General features: G+C 48.6%; 2 protein-coding genes across 2 annotated transcripts; both read right to left on the minus strand.

Annotated features, from left to right (window-relative positions):
• Positions 1-558: 558 nt before the first annotated feature.
• Positions 559-2230, minus strand: LOC123390068. The gene has a single exon (XM_045073459.1). It carries the CDS (start codon positions 2228-2230, stop codon positions 656-658), a length of 1575 nt encoding a protein of 524 aa, XP_044929394.1. The 3' UTR covers positions 559-655.
• A 5717-nt stretch (positions 2231-7947) lies between these two features.
• On the minus strand, positions 7948-9826 carry LOC101676825 (T-complex protein 1 subunit gamma-like). Its single transcript, XM_045073116.1, has one exon. It carries the CDS (start codon positions 9824-9826, stop codon positions 8189-8191), a length of 1638 nt encoding a protein of 545 aa, XP_044929051.1. The 3' UTR covers positions 7948-8188.
• Positions 9827-14092: the final 4266 nt, after the last annotated feature.

Consider the following 14092-nt stretch of genomic DNA (forward strand, 5'->3'; position numbering starts at 1 on the left):
ATCCGATATTCTCCATTTGCCTTTTTTGCTGGTAAAATTGGGGTGTTATAAGGAGATTGACAAGGGTTTAATATACCATGTTCTAAAAACTTATCAATAACCGGTTGTAACCCAGCTTTGGCCTCAGGTTTTAGAGGATACTGTTTCTTATGAGGTATACTGGCTGGGTCCTTCAAGATCACCTGGACAGGTTGGGCTGTAAAAGCCTGTCCTGGGACATCACAATCCCAGACTTGTGGGTTTACTTCCTTCCAGATATTGGAAGGGATAGTAGGGTATGGATCAAGCTCTCCAGACGTTAAAGAGAACAAGCCATCCCCCTCTACAGTAAGAGCAAATCGGCTACTCAGTTTATACATTAAGTCTTGTCCAAGTAGTGGGGGGGGACAAGACAGAAGGACTAGAAAAACATGAGTTACCAATTGACTCCTAAATTTACAGGTTAAAGGCATTGTCTGATGGCATGTTTTAGTTTCTCCCTCTATGCCAACAATTTTAAGGCTAGAAGGACAAGTAGGGCCGGAGTGCAGAATAAGGACAGAGTAAGTGGCTCCAGTATCAATAAGGAAATTGATAAACTTACCTCCCACGTCCAGGGTAACCCAGGCTCAGTCATCTTGATGACAAAGGGAGCCGGACCAGCCTCAGGGCCCCGTCATGCCAGTTCCTCCCTCGGCTTCGACTCTCGGGCAGGGAAGTGAGTTCCCATCCCCCTCTCTCTCTGGAGACGAGGACAGTCTCTCTTCCAATGTCCTGTTTCTTTACAGACAGGACATGGCCCTGGTGGAGAGTGCTTGTTTGGACATTTTCTGCTCCAGTGTCCGATCTGGCCACACGTATAGCATGGGGACTTACCTAGTTCCTTTCCTGCTGCCGGCCCCTTCTTTGGCCCCTGGTTAGTCTGGTGCTGTGGGGAATCCGCAATAGTGGCAGCCATTACTTGAGCTTGTATCTTACCCTGTAATTTAGTCCTCCAGTCCTTTTCTTGCCTTAAGGCCACATCTCTATTGTTAAAGACTTCAGTTACCTCTAATAGGCGCTGGGTGGAAGTCTGAGGGCCTAGAGCCATCTTAGTTAATTTTCGGCTGATGTCAGGTGCCGATTGACTTATAAAATACATGTTCAGTATGGTTATTCCCTCAGGTGAGGCTGGGTCCAGATTCGTGTATTTACGGATGGCCTCTACCAGTTGACCCTGAAATAGGGCTGGATTTTCATCAATTCCCTGTGTAACTTCCTGGAGTTCGTCAAAGTTTACAGGTTTAGAAAATCCTTTTTTCATTCCTTCTATTAAACAGGTAATCATATGGTCCCGTTTTTCTCTCCCTGATCTATCCTCCTGATAGTTCCAGTGAGGCTCAGTGTTAGGGACAGCAGTACCCCCAACTGGGTAATGATTCCTGTCTCTTACTGCCAGTTCATCAGCGAACTCCTGTGCTCCCTCCCAGATTCGTCTCTTTTCCTCAGGGGTGCAACAGTGAGTTAAAATGATATATATATCCTTCCAGGTCAAATCGAACATAATAGATATTTCCTGAAAGCCATCAATAAATTGAGAGGGATTTTCTGAATACCGTCCTAAAAGTTGTTTAATCTGAGCCAGATCTGCCATGGAGAATGGGACATGAACCCTAATTGTGCCTGCTTCTCCATTGGCAACTTCCCTAAGAGGATGCATCCCATACTTAGATGGAGCTCCTGATAAATAGGGAGTCCCGCTCCTGGTATGTCCAGCGGGGCTAGGGGCAGAGGGTTCTTGGGGTTTATAAGGAGGAGGGATAGCATCAGAGCCAGTGTCCTCTTCTTTGGGACTGTCTGGCAGTTCCCTTAACATCCTGGGTTTGTTGAGGGGGATCGGCCTGTTTAGACGGTCATCATCCAATACATCCTGAGCAGGGTGGGGGCCACTAACCTGGCTGGGGGTTAGACACATTCTGCAAGAAGCCCGCAAGTTCGGATCCTGATATAGGGCCATAAAGGCTTGGACATATGGAATTTCAGTCCATTTGCCCTTTTCCCTGCAGAAGAGGTCTAACTGATAGATTGACCTAAAATTTAGAGTCCCATTTATGGGCCACTTTTCTCCGTATCCTAAGGAGTACTGAGGCCATTCAGAATTACAGAAGAAGATCATCTTTTTCTTTCTTAAAACTTGCAGTTTGAATTGATTCCAGTGGGTTAAGAGGCATCCCAAGGGAGAGTCCTTGGGTACAGAAGAGGAGGATCCCATGTTCCTAAAAAGTAAAGAAGGTCCATTACCATAATTCTCCCGACTCCTGGGTGGCATCCCACACAGGGTATGTCAGAGGTTCCAGGTGTCAAAAGCGACCGGAGGCGTCCCTCAACAAAAATCGCTATTGATCACCTTCTTGCCTTCCCTGAGAAGGCATTCCTGCCATTAAAGGCCCTGGAGGGGTGCCGGCATCCCTCCACTTCCCCATTGCATCCTAGGCTGCCAATGGGTGTCTGGTGAATGGACTAAAATGCTTGTGCCATGCCATCGTATGTCCTGAAGACTGCATACTGTTTTGCCATTTTAACCCATGGAAATACTAGAAATGTTTGGCAAGGGGAAATTACCCAATTTTGCAGCTTTAAGCAGTTTGTAGAGGACACTGACAAGAAACAGTAAAGACTGAAATCCATCATGGTCTAAACAACATTCCAACACATGTGGTCCTTGCAGTCAACTTCCCTAGGAAACGGTCCCCAGTCCCCGGTTGCATTTTAATTCAATCGGGTACTGGTTTCGGCCGGCTCCCAGTGGAGGTCTCGTGGCCAGAAGTGGCTAGACCAGGGATGTGGCTAGACCAGGGATGTGGAGGGGATCACATTAGATCAATCAGGAGGAAACCTCACACGGGAGTCTTAAGATTGGCAGCCGTCCTGGTGACTTAGGTGGCTGTCCCGTGCCCAAGAGAGACAACTTTATACAAGAACAGGAATAAAGAGAGGCCATCGAGTTTCTGGGTCCTATTGCCATTCCGGCCAGGGTACTAACTTACAGCCAAAAGGCAGACGCTCTCCTCCCCGTAGAGTAGCCACGGGCTAGAGGATTACAGCCTGAGCAATTGGAATGCAAGTGTTCCAATAAGACCATATTCCTTGAAAAGCCCCTGAAACGAGAGTAAAGGAAGAAGAGAGGGAATACTCACCACTTTTGCACCGAAGCTCAGAGTCCAAATGTGAAGACTCACACACCTCCTGGCTGGCTCGCCAAAATGATGAAGTCCCAGAACCTAGGTCGGGTTCGGTGGGGTGAGGTTCAGAGCCGACGGCTAAAGAAAGAATTCTTAAGACGTCTCCGGTGCAAAAACGTGGTTTATTAGAGCACAGGGACAGGACCCGTGGGCAGGCGGAGATGCGGCTGCCCAGGGCCTCTGAGGAGTGGCTGCTTATATACACAGGAGTTGGGTAGGTGAGGACAAAGGGGTGTTCAGAAGGGCTATTGGGGTAAAGAAGACTGTCAGGATATTGAAGGCCTGGTTACTATCAAGCCAAGGCCACTTTCCCTCTAATGAGGCACTAACATAAAGACTATTGGAGTCTCCTGGTCGAATGTTACATTCCTGCTATCAAGCGTCCTTGTTAGTGAGATTTAGGTTTAGAAGAAATTTAACTTTATTTACTTTTCTTTCTACCTCCGCCTCCTTCGGTTTTTTTTTTTTTTTATGGAGGGGAGGGTGACATTAGGGCTTGAGGAACTGAGTTATGTGTCTTTGGAAATTGGGCTGTTGATAAGGTAACTTCTTTGTTGTAAATCTCAAGGACATTTGCAAACCAAGAGAGACTCCTGCCTTGCAGGACTGTGATCTCTGCAAGATAACCATTTGCTCTTCTTTTAGGGCAGTCAGGGGTGCCTGAGGAATGTCACACATATTACCAAGGGGAGTGGGTGGAGAGGGGGTGCAAGGCATCAGCCCCTGCTCTGTCCTCAGCCAGCCTCCTGCTCCCTCCTCATCCCGATCATCTCAAGAGTTTCAGTAGAAACTAAAATGAGAAGGAATGTTTCAGAAGGCAAGTCCATGCCCAGACCCAAACCCCAAATCGAAGCTGGGACTTTTCCTAAGTGCGAGTAGAGCACTGAAAGGCAAACAGCCCGACCTAGGTTCTGGGACTTCATCATTTTGGAGAGCCAGCCAGGAGGTGTGTGAGTCTTCACATTTGGACTCTGAGCTTCGGTGCAAAAGTGGTGAGTATTCCCTCTCTTCTCCTCTCTTCACCTCTCAGGGAGGTGCTTCGGGCAGCTCCGTTTCCCCCAGTGGAGGCTGCGAGCGCAGGGCGAAGGCGGGTCGGGGACAGAAAGGCCCGGGAAGGGGACGTGGACAGGGCGACGGGACGGGAGCGCGGGCGCGGGCGGAAGAGCCTGTGGCCTGGCGCCGCAGCGCCGCGTTGTCCGGGGTGCTGAAAGCCGCGAACTTCCTGGGAAGCCCGGGCCACTTTTCTCTGGGTCGGAGCGGGGGCTGTGGGGTTTCAGGGTGCGCACCTGCTAAGCCCGCCCTGGTCCTGGACCGGGAGGTGCCAGCAGATGAGGCCCTCCTGGCCCCGTGGGTGAGGGTGGTGGGGGTGCGTGACCCGGGGGCGGCGGAGAGTACGGGCGGGAGCGCCCGGCAGGACCCCGGGGCCTCTTCTCCGCCTCTCGGGCAGCCCCGCGCTGCGACCCCGCTCCACCTGCGCGCGAACTCCGGCGAGGGGGACGCGGGGGCCCCGGGCTGAGTGCGGCTGCACGCCGGGCGGGGGAGGAGGGCGCTGGGGGTGCGGGTGGGGGGCGGCCCTAGTCCGGGGATGGAGGGGGCGGGTGGAGGCGAGAGCGAGCGGGGCATGCGCAGTGGGGCGGAGGAGGTGGCGATGGCCGGGGGAGGCGGGGGGACTGCTGTTTATTTGCAGCTGGGCCAACTCGGCGGCGCAGGCGGCGGCGGAGCGCGGGGCGCCAGCGGCGGGTCCGGCTGCCGCCGCATCATGCCCGAGTCCACCTCCCGGCAGCCGGGGCGCGCCACCGGGGCCCGGGCCGGGGAGAATGCCAGACGCCTGGGAGGGACTAGGGCAGTGGCAGTGGCGGTGGCGGCGGCGGAGCGGTGGGTGCTACGGGCACCCCTCGCAGGCCGACTTCGTGCCCGACGACGTGAACGACCCCGACGTGCGGCCTCTTGGCCGCCTCCGCTGGGGCATCTTCACCGACGATTTCTGGGGCAAGGGCATGGCCAAGAACACCGTACGCAAGTGCTCTGGCCGCTCTGCGTCGTCACCTCAAATGCGCGGGCGCATCAGAAGTTTCGAGACTGCCTTGAGGAGAGTTTCTGTTTCTTGCTGCCTTGCCCCCTGCACACGCCTCCCTCCTCTCCTTGTGTCCACGCTATTGTGCTCCCTGGTCTCCTGACCCGCCTCTCTGAACTCGTGGGGTGACTGGGAACGTGCGGGCTGGGGAGTTGGGATAGTTTCCCCAGATGTCAGAGCTCTCGGTGGATTGTTCTTTCTGGATACAGCTGGGAGCGGGCTGAAGGAGACTCATCAACACTTGTTGTCACCCTGGTCCCTTCCCCTCCCCTGCCTGCCCTCGTCCCCATGACCAAATGAACCAGCCCTAGTTCAGCCTGCTCCAGAGGGATGTGTGGAAGGGGCCAGTGTATGGGGGACGGGTAATTTCTTAGAGTCTTGTGGGTTACTTTGCAGATGGGGGCTCTGCGTGAACCTCTTTTGGAATCGCATTCTATCACAGGAGGTAGCTGGGATCTCACAACTTCCTGGGTTTGGGGGAGAAGCAGAGGTGTCAAAAACTGTAAAGTCTGAGACTTTACCCTTCTTACAAGCAATTATCTTGCCATATTTCATTCATGCTGGCAGAAGACAGAAGAAGCCTAGATTAGACAAAAAGCAGTTTATTATTCAGTACAGAACAGTCAGGTTGCTCAGTTGCTTTCCTTTGGCCCCAGAGTCCCATGGGGATGATGCAGAGGTGGCCTAGGTGGAGGTATCACCTACCAGTGAACCCCAGTCTTTTAAAGGGGCTCTCCCCCGACACCTTTTTCCCAGAGGAGAGATTACTTGTAATTGTCCTGGTCAGGAAACAAATACGGTCTCTTTCCAAAGGGAGACATTATCTCAGTATTCTTAAAAAGATAGTCTGGGACAAAAACTGTAACAAGAGGTACTGAAATGACTGGGAGAATTTCTATCCAACAGAAAGTGGACTCCCACTTTTTGGAGTGGACCCCAACCCACCTTCTAAGCTTGGCTATCCTCCATTCCACCAACCTGGCAAAACCACCAGCAATCAAGACCTTTCTGGCATTCCATACAAGCTGGTTTTTCCTTTATAAATTTGAAGTTACTGTCCATTTCTAATGTGAATGATTTAAAGGGTTAAGGGGAAATCCAAAAGTTTTTAGGGTAGAATTTGCAATTTAAATGAAGCCTAATCTTAGACTTTTCATTTAAGAGAGAATATGAAAAATGACTGTTGTAAATCATCTGCAAAGTATATTTTATCTTAGTTCCTCTGAGAAGTATGGAATGCAGGGAGCCTGATAAATCATGCTTTTCGAGTCTGAGTGTGTGGGAGAGATGGTGATATCTAAAGAAAGGGTCCTATTTCTGGGTCATGGGGGGTTTTGTGTATATGATGTAGATGAATCAGAGTCGTGGGCAGCTTCTCAGGAAGAAATCTTTCATAATCAATAAATTCTTGTTATCTTCCTTTGGAGCCACTTGTCTGGTTTTCCTACCTTTGAGGAGCTAGCTGCTTTTAAAGAACAAAGTAATGTGATGATGCCAAAGTAATGTGATTGTTCTTCTACCAGCAATAGATGTTTTCTGCTCCAAACCGTCCCATACGATCTCTGCCCTGGTTACCTCTCTAGATTCCTTTCTACCTTACTCACTTATTCCAAACCGACACCCGAGATCCCTTGTTCCTCACTCACACCAAATGTGCTGCTACCTCAGTGCCTTTGACTGGCTGCTCTTCCTGCAGATAATTTTTGTGTCTTGCTCAGTCTTTGCCCTAACCTCCCACCATTGGAGAACCCTTCTCTGATTATCTGATTTCAGAAAGTAGGCACTTCTTCCTGACTTCATCTGTACCTTCTTAACTTGCTTTTTCTTCATTGGCATTTATCACCGTCTGGTATTGGATATTTATTTGTTTATCCCTATCCAACCCCCCCACCCTAACTACCATGGGATCTCTATGAGGATTTCCCTAGCATCTACAAACATTTCTGCCACACAAAACTAGACTAATTACTGATAAATGAATAATTTTGGGGGGGATGTTAAGCCACTTTCCAGATAAATTTTAAGACAAGGCTGTTTTTTAAATTTTCTCACCCCCCCCCAAAAGTATGAACAAAGTCTCCTTGGTCTCATTCCCTGGCTTCTTGCCCTCTCTTCCTTGCTGCAAAAAGAAAGTGGAGGCAGCCTAGGAGTTGCCTGGACACATCCCAGGGACTTGGCTGGCTCAGATTCTGAGAGTACCTCTGCATCTGTGTCTCTCCCTCTAACTGCCTGAGGAAGATGAGGCTCTTCAGCACATTCACCTCTTCGTCCTCGTGGACAGCACATTGTAGCATAATAACTGGGGTGCTGGGGGCGGAGGGTGGGGATCTTCCTAAATGTGTAAGACTCTAGTCATCATACTTCCTAAGGCCAAATGCACAATCACAAGGGTTCTCTCCACATCCCTCTGTCAGCAAACTGCCTTCCATTTGTGCTGGTGGCCAGCTTTTTCTGAAAAGCCGTCACTTTTATTGCAGGCAAAAAAGAAGCCATAAAATACTGTTTTCTGTCAGAAGAAACCCATAAATACCCTGTCCTCATAGGAATTAGCATGCCTCTTTCCCCCCCATCAGGACTCCAGCAAACACAACTCAAAGGACAACTAGTTTATTGTTAAAATTAACAGCTTAGCAACCAGTTATAAAGAAGATATTTGGCAATAATATGATCTAATTTTTTTTTTCAAATGACTTAGATTTAATCGTCGGAAGCAAACTAAATTAAATGGAAAGCTTACAACAGAGAAGAATTACATGTCAGCGCCTTTTGCAAACTGAGCTGGGGCAGAAAAGGGGCTGGGCTGCCCCTCAACCCGAACCCTTCCAAGCAAAGACATCCACAGTGTCCCTGGCGGTCTGGCTCAGGGAAGAGGGAGCCTCCACCGGCTCTGCGTCGAGGTCTGGGTGCCGGTCGCTCACTCCTGGCCAGCATCGGGAGCCCCGCCTTGCCGGCTCTGGTCATCCCCCTTCTTTTTGTGGCCTGAGACGATGTCATCAATCCGCAGCAGGAGAACTGCCGTCTCCACTGCCGTCTTGTACGTCTGCAGCTTAACGGCCAACGGCTCCCAGATGCCCAGTTCCTTCATGTCCACCAAGGTGCCTGTCTCACCATTTACACCCCACGTCTCACAGTTCTCCTGGGTATGCTTGGCCCGAAGGGAGGTAAGCAGACGAATGGTGCTGGCCCCACAGTTCTGGATAAGGGTGCGAGGGATGACTTCTAAGGCCTGGGCAACAGCCCTGTATGGCCACTGTTCCACACCGGTCATGGCCTTGGACTTCTCTGTCAAGGCGTGGGCCACGGCCATTTCCGAGGCCCCACCCCCCGGAACCAGCTGGGGGTCCAGGAGGACGTTGCGGCAGACCTGCATGGCATCCTGGAGGTTGCGTTCCACTTCGGAGAGCAGCTCCTTGCTGGCCCCGCGCAAGAGAACGGTATAGGCCTTGGGGTCCTTGCAGTCGGTGATGAATGTGAAGTACTCGTCTCCAATTTTCTTGATTTCCAACACGCCTGCTCCTGTCCCAACATCTTCTTCTCTCAGCTCTTCTGGCCGGCTGACTATCCGGGCCCCGCAAGCTCTGGCGATGCGGTTGTTGTCTGTCTTCTGGACTCTGCGGATGGCTGTGATGTTGGCCCGCATGAGGTAGTGCTGAGCTAAATCTGAGATGCCCTTCTCTGTGATGACCACATCAGGCTTCAGACGGATAATGTCCTCACAGAGCTGCTGGATGTACTCCTCCTCCATCTGCAGGATCCGCGTGAAGTCCTCGTCTCTCGTGATCTCGGTGTCAGTCTGGCTTTCTCCCTTCTTGTACTCCAGAGAGGAGTCCAGCAGCACGATGCGTGGGTTCTTGATGTAGCGCCGCATTCGGGGATGGGTCACGTCTTTGTTAATCATGACTCCCCGCAGGACACACGAGTCTTCAGTGATGCCCCCCAGTATCTTCTCCACCCGGGCGTACTTCTTGATGTCGATCTCCTTGCGACCGTTCTCCTCAAACTGCACCGTCCGGACGGCGTCGAGGGCGATGCTGCAGGCCAGCGAGGCCCACCGGCTGATGGCTTTGGTGGTGATAGAGCTGTTGATGATGTTCAGCATCACGTCTCGGTTACTGGTGTCCACAGGGGTACTGATCTTCTTAAGGGTGCTGATCATGTCGTCCAGGGCCTTGAGGTACGCACTGATCACCACCGTTGGGTGCATCTGCTGCTCCAGGAAGTGCTCGGCCACAGACAGCATCTCCCCCGCAAGAATAATTACTGATGTGGTCCCGTCTCCAACCTCTTCATCCTGCGTCCGGCTAATTTCAATCATGGATTTGGCTGCTGGATGCTGGACTTGAATCTCTCGGAGAATGGCGTTGCCGTCGTTGGTCATCACAATGCCTCCCATGGGGTCCAAAAGCATCTTCATCATGGACTTGGGTCCCAAGCACGTGCGGATGATGTCCGCGATGGTCTTAGCGGCATTGATGTATCCAGACTGAACTTTTCTTCCAGATTCACGCTTTGTGTTCTGGCTGAGCACGAGCACCGGACGATGGCCCATCATGGCGGCGCGATGCAGAGCCCGGTACCCAGCGCTGGGGCGACCGGCAGAACCTTCTGGAGAGAGAGAAGCAGAGAGAAGCTGATCTAATTTTTTTAAGTATTCACCGATTTCCCTTCCTGAAGTTTTTCCTCTGGGACTTGCCACCTTCCACATGTGGTTAGTGATCTTTGTTTCCACACCCTTTCTTTGGTGCAGTTGTTACTCTGAAGGGGACAATAGTGACAAGAACGACCTCTGAAGATGGTACTGGGTGTGGGCTCCTCCTGACCCTTCCCCTTCCCCTTCCCCTATGTTTCTTCCCTCTGTTTGAGGAGGTGGTACATTAAACCTGAAGCTCAATCGTGAACTTGGATTTCACTTGCAAGTGCACTGGTTTGCATTGGTGCCTGTGAGTCACATTCTTTCGTAGTTTACTACATACATGAAGTGATGATGATTTGCTGATTTGTTTTTGGTACTGGAGGGAATGCGGAAGACAGGCATCCAGAATGATGAAGGGCTAGAGACAAGAACCAGATGTTGTTATGTATTGGTTGAATGATCTAAGACTATGGAACCCACTTCTGAGCAACAGAGCTGAGGGGATGTCTGGAGATAGGAAGAAGAAAGACTAGCAGCTTTAGAGGATGACAGAGGTGCTGTCTTAGGTATTGGGCTGTGGAAACACTCAGAAAGTATCGAAGAACTCTTCATTTAAGACCCTGGAAACAAGATAATAAAGGGGCATATTTCAGTTTTTCTTCACCAGGTTTTAGCTTAAATTGCAAGCTGATGTATGTTGAGTTACTGAAGAGAGCTGGGTTTGCCTAGAAAGTGTGGCAGTTAGCTCTCAGAATCCTGCCCTAAAACCTTCATATCTCTGGACTCCCTGCAGCTTTATTAAGTTAACATTTATGGTTCACCTCCCCTTCCAATTTCCCCCAACTCCCTTCTCCTCTCTAACTCCCCATGTCAAGTAGCTCAGAGAATATCTTCTTTGCAACAAGTACACTAGGTGATTCTTACATACTCAAAAGTTGAGAACCACTGGTTATAACATTTATGTAGCACTTATTGTGTATGGTGTTCACTGTTTTAAATATTTGGTCATTTCATCCCTCTTCACAGCCCCCCCCCCCAAATTAGGTACAGTTTACAGCTAAGGAAACTGAGGCACAGAGAGGTTAAGTTATTTGCTCGGCTGATGCAGCTAAGAGGCCTCAGAGCCAGGATAGCCCCTCACCTGGCAGGCTGCCTCCTGATTCCATGCTCTTAATCACCACGCCAGGCAACCTCTCTGAGGACGGTTAACTTTGAAATTCTGTTGGCTTACAGGATGGAACAGCCTGGGGAAATGATTTATAATGCACTCTTATCAAAAGTGAAATTATCTTTTCTTTTTGTTTTTAAACAGAGGTGAATGAGTGTTTTAAGTCCTTATGTGTGGATGTGAAATGTGTGTGACCAGTAGGAGTTGAAAACCCTAGATCCATCCTCTGATAATTTAGTCACAGGGCTCATCTTTTTATTTTGACAGTTAAAAACTGAAAGAGATTTAATTTGGAAAAGCGGCTTCTTCATTTAAAATAGCAAGAGGCTTTCATGAAAATTTTTATTGCTCTCCAAAAAATTAGGTTGAGATCTGAGGTTGCCTACCTACAAAAGACTTCAGCTCCAGGCTTAACAAATGGGACATCAAAGAAGCATTTTATAAAGATCTTTTTCCAGGTTGGTATTCTTTAATGGTGAAGCTCCTACTGTAAATATTCCAGGCCATTTGGAATTTTTTTATTTGTTTGATGGGGTTGTGGTTTTAGTTTTGGTGGCATTTTTTTAATTGGGATTTTTTTTTATCAGCTATTATGGCCATATTTTTCAATTCATACTGTAGGTCATGGAATAATAATATTCATAATAATGAACTAAAGCACTCTAAAAGCTTGAGTTATTTGCTGCCTTATTACAAATGAAAACTCTGCCCATGGGGAACTTATATTTTAGTAGGAAGGAGCAAAGAATAAAAAATGTATAAATAAATGGTAGTAAGAATCTATTGGCCTACTTCTTCCGACCATGGAGAGAATGAACACCAACTTAGAAAGGCATTGAAAGAAATGAAAAAAAGATAGAGCATGTTTCTTGAAATGAGTGAATGAATGACACAACAGGTATATCATAACATAACATCTGGACAACAGGGAACGAGCTGACTCTCCCTGTGACTGTCCACCCTAGCGCTTCTTTTCTCAGAGCTTGTATCACAGCTTCCCAGGAACACCCTTGCCTGCATCTGGTTTAGACGGGCTTGATTCCCACCCTGAGCTGTTTTCTCTCCCTTAGCCTGAACACAGATTCTCTAATTATCCACAAAGGCATTAAAACTGCATTCGGTTTATTTATGCTCTCTTCTCTGTGACGGAAAGGAGACTTCCCTATTGACTGGGATCATTAGAAACACCTCAGGGAGACAAGGACACATTATGTCCTCCTGTGTGTAAAGTGGATTTACCGGAAGCCTCCGGGGAGCCATGTTTATATGCGTAGTTCCTGTTCTAGAAGGGCAACTCTCTGCAGTGTTTATAGTGTACTGGCCCTTCAGAAATGGTCTCCAAGTGATCTTAAATAAATAGAAGTGAGTTAGTTGCAGTGTTACTGAAGCATGTTATTTATTCTGGGTAGGCTCCCTGGGGAAAGCTGACTTGATTCTCTGTTGAACTCCCCCCTTCACAAGAAACAAGTTTTCTGGGAGGCTTGGTGAAGACTGCGGGAGGGTGAGGAGGAAGGGGCAGAGGAGGATCTCCTTGGTCACTGGGGTTTTGTTATTGTCCACAAAGCCGATGAGGATAGGGGTGGGGCTTTTACAAACTCTCCATGGCCTGGAATTAAAATTAAGGGACTGTTATCCTTGGCAACATCAGGATGGTGTAGAACATTAATTCAAGTACAGAGACAGGTTTGGCTTGGGAGAGAGGTAGTCTTTGAATTTCTTGAAAATATAAGCACAACGTTGTTCATGTGAGCACACATGTTTTCCTCTGGGGAGAATGGTCGTAGCTTTCATCACACAAAGGGATCTGCAAGAAATCACCTTGCTCTTCTCTCATTCCCTGGGGCATGGCTGCTTCTGTATTCACTGGCAGAGAGTTCTCTTCCAGGGTTACACGTTACACTCTTCTTTTTATTTTAACTTGAGCTATTTTTCAAAGAGAATTGAAAGAGAAATATCTACTCAAAGGTAGAAAATATCTATCAGGTTTTTGAGCATGTGAAGACAATACTTGCCTCTTCTCCCCTTTCCTTTTGTCCTCTGTTCCCATGACTTCCCTTGCTCTCCAGACTGTGTGCCCCTGAGACATTTTCTGGAAATTGGCCCCCTGTCCTGGGAACGGTGCCCTCTGGCATCAGTGAGTTCACTACTGCCCCTCTTTTCTGGGCTGTTTTCCAAGAAGGTGGTGTACTTTTACGTGAAGCAAAGGTTAGTGCATTCATATTTGCCACAATCTGGAAGGCTCTCAGTCTGTGAGGGATTGCTATCAAGACTGCTGCACGGTGAGGGGAATGTTTTCGTCCAACTACCTGAGCTATTTTTAAATGAGAAACAAAGACTAAACTAGAGTCTTTGAACTGGAGTTAGAGATCCATAGAGTTGAGAAACAATCATTTCCAATGTCTAGCTCAATACAATAATTATTCATTCATTCAATAAACTTACTCTGTGCTGAGTATGGAAGATACAATGATAAGACAAAGTATAAAAAATTACTCATGATCTATTAAAAGAGACAGTTAAGAAGTTTTAAAAATTGGTTAGGTACTATAATGGGGCTGAATTCAGGATGATATGGGGCCTGAGATATTTTGCCTTTTTTTTTTTTAAAGATTTTATTTATTTATTTGACAGACAGAGATCACAAGTAGGCAGAGAGGCAGGCAGAGAGAGGCGGGGAAGCAGGCTCCCCGCTGAGCAGAGAGCCCGATGTGGGGCTCGATCCTAGGACCCTGGGATCAGGGCCCAAGGTGAAGGCAGAGGCTTTAACCCACTGGGCCACCCAGGCGCCCCTATTTTGCCCTTTCTGATGGTATTTCACGTAGGTAGTCACTGAGATTTTGCCTGGAGTTTCTGGTTATTTAAGCACCTGTCCCAATTTTAAAATATCAATTCTTTCTTTGACTGGGCTGAACTGCCTTTTGGTTTCAAGTATATAGAGTATAAATACCTCAAGGTATTTATGGTGTACTAATTGAGCAAAGTGAGCTTAGTATTGGGTTCTATATTCAGCAATACTT

This window comes from Mustela putorius, unplaced genomic scaffold (assembly GCF_011764305.1).
Source record: "Mustela putorius furo isolate JIRA1106 unplaced genomic scaffold, ASM1176430v1.1 tig00537227_pilon_pilon_pilon, whole genome shotgun sequence".
In the NCBI taxonomy this organism is placed as follows: domain Eukaryota; kingdom Metazoa; phylum Chordata; class Mammalia; order Carnivora; family Mustelidae; genus Mustela; species Mustela putorius.